We start from the raw sequence: 9012 nt of genomic DNA, 5'->3' as shown, positions 1-9012 counted from the left end.
TCGTATAATACATTAAACAACACAAAATAATTAGCCATGAAAATAACCGTATAATCAGTTTTTGCTGATACAATGTGTATCGAACAGCAGAAATTCGTGTCGTGCATGCTTTCTCACAAAATACTGTAGGCCTGGCAAATCTGAATGCACAATAAAAATATTGTATTCTAACTCTTCTCCGAAAATTTGTACCCACAGTAGTCACCATGCGAACAATTCTGTCTTTGTCTCTGCTTGCTGCGTTCATCACCACAGCAAGCAGCGCCATCACCGATCCAAACTTTGCCGACGGTCGAACCGTGATCGTACACCTCTTCGAATGGAAATGGAGCGACATCGCTGAAGAGTGTGAACGGTAGGGTCAGTCAGAAAACAGATTTATGTTGTTTATGTGGTCTTGATTTTGTTCGTCGAAAGATAGCAACGTCTTTGAATAATTGCCGTCAATCAACGCCCACGAGCCTGACCTGACACCCACGAGCCACACATCCCATAAGCTCGACGTCGAAAAAAAAAAAAAAAATTGGTCCATGAGTTATACAGGCAACGAGTCATACAGCCCATGAGTTCGACAATAGGCAAATGGGCAAACAAGGCCCAAGAGCTCAACACTAGGCAAAAAAGGCCCAAGAGACTGATAATGCATACATTAATGAGTGTCAAACTCCTTGGCCTTGTTTACCTATTCAGCTTCGTCGGACTCGTGGGCATTTTTTTGTCTAGCGTCGGACTCGTGGGTCTTATTTGCCTACCGTTGGACTTTTGGGCCTTATTTGCCTAACATCGAGCTCGTGGACTGTATGACTCTTGGGTGTCGGACTCGTGAAGTGCACCCACCAAAAGATAGGACAAATCAAAACTGACAGAAAGAAATCTGCACAGCACCATGCTCACATAGTTTAATCCTATGTTTATACGAGGAAAGTCAGCCCCCTGTATTCAGGGGAAGATTTTTTGTTTTCATTTTATCTATTTTTCCGTATCAAAATCATACTTATCCTATCTAGCGGTATGAGACGGGTTATAGGAATTGTATTTGGTGCGAAGATAAAGATTGCGCTACGTTGAGCTCAGAGTGAATAACATTGCACCCGATCACCGTCCTAACACTCGGGCATACACTTATCAAACGCACATATAAAACTTTTGACTGTTCTTTTTTCTTTTACAAATATCTAATGACGCTGTGTAAATGCTGATTATTATTAATCATCATCATCATCATCATCATCATCATCATCATCATTATCATTAATTAAAAACCGTAATAAGGGTGAGAGAGGCTGTGCTGCAAAACTGTGGTGTCTGTAACGTCGAAATCAATTACCAGTTACAGGCTTGAGACGTAGTTTTCAACTCTTCTCTCCTGTTTACCTATAGATTGTGTGCGCGCATTTTAGGAATGCCGTTGACCTTATAATCTGTCGTTTTGGTCTTCATCTTTATTGTTTCCTTTTCTCACTCTTCCATTTGAGCTTTCCTTCACGTCTTCTTCCTTGGTATCAATATTTTCATCGTTATTTTGCAATACATATTTCAGTATATCAGTCACAATAGTTACTACAGTAGGAGAAATGAGAAAAAGGGGGACGAGTCACAATGATTTCAATTTTTCTGACGTCACCCAGGTTTTTGGGGCCCTATAAATTCGCGGGTGTGCAGGTTTCACCCCCAAGCGAGCACGAGTACTTTCCTGACAACGAATACAGCTTGTACCCGTACCCCTGGTGGCAGCGATATCAGCCTCTGGGCTACGCGCTCAACAGCCGCAGCGGCACGGAGGCCGAGTTCGAAGACATGGTGACCCGATGCAACGCGGTGGACGTGCGAATCTACGTCGATGCCGTTATCAATCACATGGCGGCAGGTAAAGTCATTGGTGGATTTGTCAGTGAATTAATCAATCGATAGTTTGATAGTCAATGAGTGCAAGAATGACATGATAAGTTAATGTGTGTAGTCGATAGGTTAAATGTTAACAAAAACACAACATTCATTAACTTTCCTATTGCATAGTGGTTTTTTTTTTTATTTAATAGCTGCAATCATAACTTTCTTGTAATGTATACATGATTTGCGTATGATTCATATATCTCTCTCCTTTATCAAACAATCGGATACAAGAATAGGAAACTTTCAGTTGACTTAGTATACGTAGGACAAAATAAAACAAACACAGATCATTTTCATCAAAATCAGCTGTAAGAATTAAGATGTGATATTGCGAAGTTTCAGTATTGTTAAAAATAGAGCGTCCGTTACAATATTACATAATCATGCAAAGTAGGATGATGTATGAATATCTTTAATATATTCCCTTGTATTGCAATAAAATCAGTGAGAATATTTTGAACCTTCCTATTCAAGTGATTGTGAAATTTGCAAAAACTATTTATAGACTATGACTTTTACTGGACTTGTGCTGTAACTGATAAACTAAAAAGTTATCAATGAACTTTACAATATCGATCATTTTGTCTTCGTTTTATGGGCGCGTGGTGAAGTGATATCATCATTGCCTCTTTTCATCCTGCAAGTGAGGTTATTAATATTACTCACAGACAAACCTGCAAAACTGAAATTCCAAATTTCTGTCATTTTTTTTTTTTTTTTGCGATTTTAATGGCACGCTTGATTCTACACTATTCAAAACAATAAAAGTCGAAAGGCATTGTTCCTCTGACGGTTCTGGGGCAATTACCCTCTGGACAATTACCCCAGACCCTTCCCCTGACCCTGACCCTGACCCTGACCCTACCCTAACCCTAACCAAAACTCTAACCCTAACCCTAATCTTTACTCTAACCTTATCACTATCCAGCATTTATCCGGGGGTAATCGTCCGGGGGGATAATTGCCCCGATATGGATCATGACAGCAAAATATTCGGCATGTCTTTTGGCACACAATAATATTGGTGCTCTATACAGGTAGCTATGATTTCCCGAGGGTTCCATACACCGAGATGGACTTCAACGTTCCCCGCGGCCTCTGCCCCTCTCCAGACGGCGGCATCTGGGACGTCAACAACACTGACCAGATGCGTTACTGCAACCTGCTGGCGTTGAGCGACATCTATTATGGCCCGGGCAACGACTACTACGGCAGGGACAAGGTGTGCTTAATTGGACTGTAATCTTCTTGGTGCCTCTGCATTGCAATACCATTGACATCTCATGTCGTTTTCATGCCAATGACAGTCTCAAAGCTGAAGAAACAGAAATATTAATAGGCGAAAAAATTGTATAGCACTTTTGCAGAATGCCAGCTAAGAGAGGTCAAATGATAGATGATTTCTTTTCATTAATCTTCGATTCATCCGGGCAGAGAAAAGAAGACGTTGCGTGCTGAAAACCTAGAAAGAGCACATTAGCAAGAGGTTATCAAACTATGGAATTACAGCCCTTATCAAGGTTTTAAATAAACACGGCAAAACCACAATATTGATCTTCTTTCTGTTTTCAATGCCAGTGACTGTACAGAATTGGAAGGAGTTAATAAGCCAGTTCGGGGTTAGCTCATGGGCACATCGGTGCAAATGACCTTTCTTCTTTCTCAGTTGATTAGGCACTCCACGAGTTTTCAAGCGAGAGAAGGTATTTCAGCTTACCCGACGTAACAATTTATGGAATTCATCAGTCATGTTCAAAGAAAGAATGAACTTGCGTAGACCAGGTGACCAGAGTGATCCATCAATTAGCACTTTGGAAAGCATCCATTTCATTATTTCGCATTGAATGTATTAACAATCCTTTTCTATTGATATTGTCAGATACCGCATTTGCTGTCAGGTGGATGTGCTAGCAAGCACCACTCATAATGATCACTTGAATAATCATTACATCACAGATGCTTATCTCAGTGAATAAAAAACCAACATGCTCTGCCGGTACTGATGACCTTTTTCTGCTCATGCTCAAAGTGGAACCCCGAACTGGCTTATTGACTGACAATTTCCTGAATGATTAATTTTATGTTAATTTTCATTTATTCTTTCTCGCTATCCCTTACTTTATTTTTCAAAATATAAACACTCCTTTTAAACAAATAATCATTCCTGTTCCTTAGAAATAAATATTTTCTGTCACTCGTGAAAACTGTTCTTGTCATTTTTATGTAAGAAGGTAGGTCGCATGTTCGCTGTAGCGATGTTGAATTTTGAGGAAAATCTTCATAGTTGAACGTTCCTGTTTGTTCGTTTGTTTGTTTGTTTGTTTGTTTGTTTGTTTGTTTAGTAGGTTGGTTGGTTAGTTTTTGTTTGTTTTCCTTGTTTACCTCATCTTAAAGCACTCTATAATTATATGCACCTGTCTTTTAAAAGGTGCTGCAGTACATGAACAAGATGGTGGACATGGGCGTGGCTGGTTTCCGCATCGATGCTGCGAAACACATGGTGCCGTCAGACCTCGTCGATCTTTTTGGCCGGTAAGCCACGATATTACTGGTATTCATCTCATGAATGCCTTTCATGACTTCATCAGTAAAGCCAGCCGTAATCAGGAAAGCGAATGTATTGTTATTCGTGTTTAAATGAGAGTATAAACATCCCCCCTTTACACTAGCTTCTAGCACAACATAAATCATGAAAGGAGATAGTTTTGTTTTTGTTTTCTTTTTGTTTTTGTTTTCTTTTTCTGTTGTTGTTGTTGTTGTTGTTGTTGTTGTTGTTGATTTCAGTTTCAATGTTGATGTTGGTGTACACCAATTCACGTTTAGGAAAATCCTGCTATTTTGAAACAATACCAATAATTCTAAAAATATATTTCAAACATGGTGACGTTAGTTATAGATAGCCACAACTAAATCCCCTTGTTGATTACTCTTTCCGACAGCCTGCACGACTGTCCATTTGGTGGTCGCCCTTACATCTACCAGGAGGTCATTGACCGCTTCAGCAACGAAGCCATCACCCCGAGTGAGTATTTCGACACGGGGGACGTCACGGAGTTCAAATTCTGCGATCAAGTAGCTCTCATCGGGCGAGGCTCACAACCCGTCGACGGTTTCGCTGATCTGGGTCATGCGGCCAAGTGGGGCATGATGTCAACCGAGAACGCACTCGTCTTCGTCGAAAACCACGACAACCAGCGTAACCACGGCGGAGGTGGGGAGATACTCACTTACAAAGAGCCGGCTGAGTATAAGAAAGCAGTAGCGTTCACGCTCGCCTGGGATTTTGGAACCACTCGAATCTTTAGCGGATACGCCTTCAACCACAGCGACGAAGGTCCGCCTTCCGACGCTGGAGGTCACACCCAGTCCCCGACTTACGACGACCGGGGCATGTGCGGCGGCGGATGGGTGTGTGAACATCGATGGCCGCAGATCCGTAACATGGCGTGTTTCCGCAACCAGGCCGGCGGAGAACCAATAACAAACTGGTGGAGCAACGGGAATAATTTCATTGCCTTCTCTAGAGGCGGTTCCACTTTCTTCGCTCTCAACAACGAACCGTCTACTCAAAGCTATCGACTGCAAACAGGCCTTCCCGCGGGCACGTACTGCGATCTCATCACCGGTGACCCTACGGACACAGGCTGCTCGGGATCATCAGTGACAGTCGACGACGACGGCATGGCTGACATCGTACTGGAGAGCGGAGAAGATTCGATGCTTGCCCTGAGCCTAGGAGCGACCTCTGGACGCGGCCAAGTAGAAGGATGTGTTGTGTTAAGCAGCTCTTCCAGAGTGACGCCATATTTCTCTTGGTTGTCATGTTTGCTTTCCCTGTTTATTTTACATTGCGATAAATTTAAACTCCTCTTTTAGATTTACTCACAAGACAATATTACTACGTAATTGCAATTTTGACGGAGATTGTTTCTTTTTTCTCATGGGAGGAAAATTTTACGATATTTATTTACTGTAAACATCTGTGAGTTATCATGGGTATTTAGGAATTTATGGCACCTTAAAATGCTAATCTACGATAGGATCATAAAGAAGAGCACCTTTGAACGCTATTAGCTTTCAGTTCTAGGCTACTAGGAGACCCTATCAAGATTGTTATTTGCATTTAATCTAAATAATTTGCCTGTTTTTATTGCATAGAAGGATACAGAGTTTATGTGTGTCTTGCTGACTTCGCGTTGATATGATGTTATTATGCATCTAAACTAGTACAAAATAAACTCGGACATCTCAGGATAAACAATACTGAATAACAAAATGTGTCACTACAGATGGAGGGAGAGAGAGAGAGAGAGCCGTACAGTTGAACAGATGAAAATGAGAGAGAGGACTTGTTTGAGCGAGTGTTTGGACAAATTTCGGATGATATGAGTCATAGGTTAGTGTTCTCTCTATAGACCTCACTTGGACAATGTTGAAGCTTTACTTGTGTCCTGTCAGATACACTTAACAAAAACAAAACAAAAAAATATTAATGTCAGTCGATCAGCGCTTGTTGTCGATGTCATATCGTAAATTAAACTTTGCTAAATAAATTGATTTTCATCTACTCTTGTTCAAATGAAGTATTTTTTTTTGCACAAAACTGTATAAAATGTAAGTACATGAGAACAAACATCGCTCAAACAGCTTAATCTTTCACATTTGGTAACAAAGTCGACAATAATCGGAATCGGACTCGTGTCCTCCGATTGGGAGTGTCGGGAGTGTTATCCACTATGCCACTATACCACAGCGCCCCCACAGTACAACTCAAGGGCTACATGACTCCTGGGCTGCATGACTTGTTGGCTGTATATGACATGTGGGTGTTGGTCTCCTGACATGCACCCGTTTTGAGGAAGACCCGAGCAGTCAGTTTAGCGGGCTAAGATGCCTACTATACGATATTAATAACGGTGATCACGTTGTGTTGCACTCAATTTGCCCATGATTAAGATTTACATGAGCCTGTCAAGCTGCTTTTTTTTTTTACTTTTTTTTAGCTGCATGTACCTTTTTTCTTGTGTATACACTTTTCAAAATAACATGGACACAAACTCATCTCAACGATTTCATTAATGATAATCTTATTGAAAGCGATATGATTTTGAAAAGAATTTGTCAATTGATTATGACATTATTATACAAAATGCCAGCGCAGTGTTCCTGATAACAAAAACAAAACAACGGCTCTTACCATTTCAGGTGTTTACTGGAGTAGTAAAGAATTACTGTGACCACTACGGAGCTTGGGGATTACAGAAAATTACGGTAATTGAAATCAAAATTGGCAAAAACATGCAAGTGCATAAATGAGAAACGCGCCATTTATTAAATACAGTATTGTCACGATGACAGATCACAGATCACATGACATATCACAATCAGATAATCTTACAATAGACAGAAGGAAGTTCGGAGATGAAAAGAAGTCGTTCCGGGTGTCCAAGGTGTGATCTTTGTTGGATAGCTTCCGTTTGATTGTCACGTGTTTACAGTGTATCTTACGGTATTACAACGTCAAATCAATATGTAACGATAAATTCCATTATTAGTAAACCTATAATTAGGGTCCGTGCGAGCAAGTGTGAACGAATAAACACAGAGCTAGAGCGCCATCTTTAGGCAGGTCTGTTATCGAGACAAGTGCGTTTACGAACCAGCGGGTGCCCCCGCCCCGCACAGTGTTACTGTGGATGTCGATGAGTTAATAGAATTTTTCTGTCTTTGTAACGTTTTAACTTGAAGCATAGTTATGCATTGTAAATGATTACAATTCTATATTATGATAATAGATAACTCGAATGATTGTATCTATACTCTATTCTGTTCTAATGTTTCGCGTCAAGAGGTCTTCCCAAAATTTCATCTCTTGGAAATTTTTGTATGACTACCATCGCACTCAGTCTGGTGGTCATTCATCACATTAAACGCCTGGGTAAGGTTGGATTAGTTTCTTCGTTGTCTCTTAATCACTGCGGCACTGTTCTTTGCACAACAAGCAACAAAACCAATAGATACCATTGGCACACATTGATTCATCATAATAAGGCCCCCATCTCACTTGGAAGGCGACCATGGCGATCTGTGACGATTCATCGCCGTCCGTCTCCATTTTTAGCCTCCGAGGCGATTACACTACGGTTTCTCCACGCTCAACCTGCGCTGTAGGCGATAGCGCCACGATGATAATACGACTCTGCCACGTTGTTGCCGCATTTCCGGGACGACGAGACGCGCTGCTTCTGCGATCGAAACGACTGCGTTGCGATATTCGTACGCTTATATAGACCTCGCTACAACAGTGATACGATCGGAGCGACAGTGATACGTTTACGCCGGGCTCATGCTACGATCTCAACCGATCGAGGTATAAAATGGGTTCCATGATTGCATTTCTTCAGGCAGATGTCGGTGTCAAACCAACATTCACTTCAATTCAATTCGTTTATTCATCTCAATCATCATAAAAGCAAATACATTGTGAGATCAACATAGCAAAAGAAATATTGATGAGGAGAACGGGGACTACAAAAAGCGATAGCTTGAAAAGGCGTAAAGCCCCCAGATTACAATGGTAATAGAATGCATGTACATAACGAAGTGAACAAAATTTTTAAATGAAGTCAGGGGCGGTCCGTAAAGAGGGGGCGCCTTTACAAAATTAAAAGGGGGCGCATGCGCCCCCTCACTTTTTTCTTTTTATTTCTTTTGTTTTAACAAAGAATAAAGAATAAAGGGCGCGCGACCAGTGCGCCCCTCTGGATCCGCCACTGAATACGTAGTAATGTCTTAGTGTTGTTTTTCCTTTGTTCCTTCTTTTTTTTTTCTTTTTTTTTTTTTGTTGTGTGATCCACTGTGCGTTTGATTGTGTTCTAATTTTTGCCTTTTCATTATTTTTGTACACACAGCCTGATGAATGATGCCTGTGTCTCAACTGTTGTTTCCGGTTTTAAGTGTGTGTGTTCTGTAAAGATACTTTAAAATACATTAAAATAAGCATATTGTATGAGCTATAATAATTATGTATTTTTCATAAAATGTTTTATTTGTAGATTATTCTTTAGATTTGATTTATAGATAAATTTGGATATGTAACATGATTTTGTTATTTTGCTT

At 40.7% G+C, this 9012-nt stretch overlaps 1 protein-coding gene across 1 annotated transcript; it reads left to right on the top strand.

Moving 5' to 3' along the window:
- Positions 1 to 1739: 1739 nt before the first annotated feature.
- LOC140243367 (alpha-amylase B-like) lies at positions 1740 to 6460 on the top strand. The gene is made up of 4 exons (XM_072323045.1): positions 1740 to 1867; positions 2931 to 3115; positions 4322 to 4425; positions 4833 to 6460. Exons 1-4 carry the CDS (start codon positions 1798 to 1800, stop codon positions 5767 to 5769), a joined length of 1296 nt encoding a protein of 431 aa, XP_072179146.1. The 5' UTR covers positions 1740 to 1797; the 3' UTR covers positions 5770 to 6460.
- The last annotated feature ends 2552 nt before the right edge of the window (positions 6461 to 9012 follow it).

Source organism: Diadema setosum, chromosome 20 (genome assembly GCF_964275005.1).
Source record: "Diadema setosum chromosome 20, eeDiaSeto1, whole genome shotgun sequence".
Taxonomy (NCBI): Eukaryota; Metazoa; Echinodermata; class Echinoidea; order Diadematoida; family Diadematidae; genus Diadema; species Diadema setosum.
This window is presented reverse-complemented; position numbering and strand designations above follow the sequence as displayed.

What these genes read in the sequence shown, in the direction of transcription:
- LOC140243367 (XM_072323045.1), top strand. Translation starts at nt 1,798, where the DNA reads ATGGTGACCCGATGCAACGCGGTGGACGTGCGAATCTACGTCGATGCC. An exon ending in TATCAATCACATGGCGGCAG is followed by an intron (nt 1,868 to 2,930) that starts GTAAAGTCATTG and finishes TGCTCTATACAG; the next exon opens with GTAGCTATGATTTCCCGAGG. An exon ending in CTCGTCGATCTTTTTGGCCG is followed by an intron (nt 4,426 to 4,832) that starts GTAAGCCACGAT and finishes TCTTTCCGACAG; the next exon opens with CCTGCACGACTGTCCATTTG.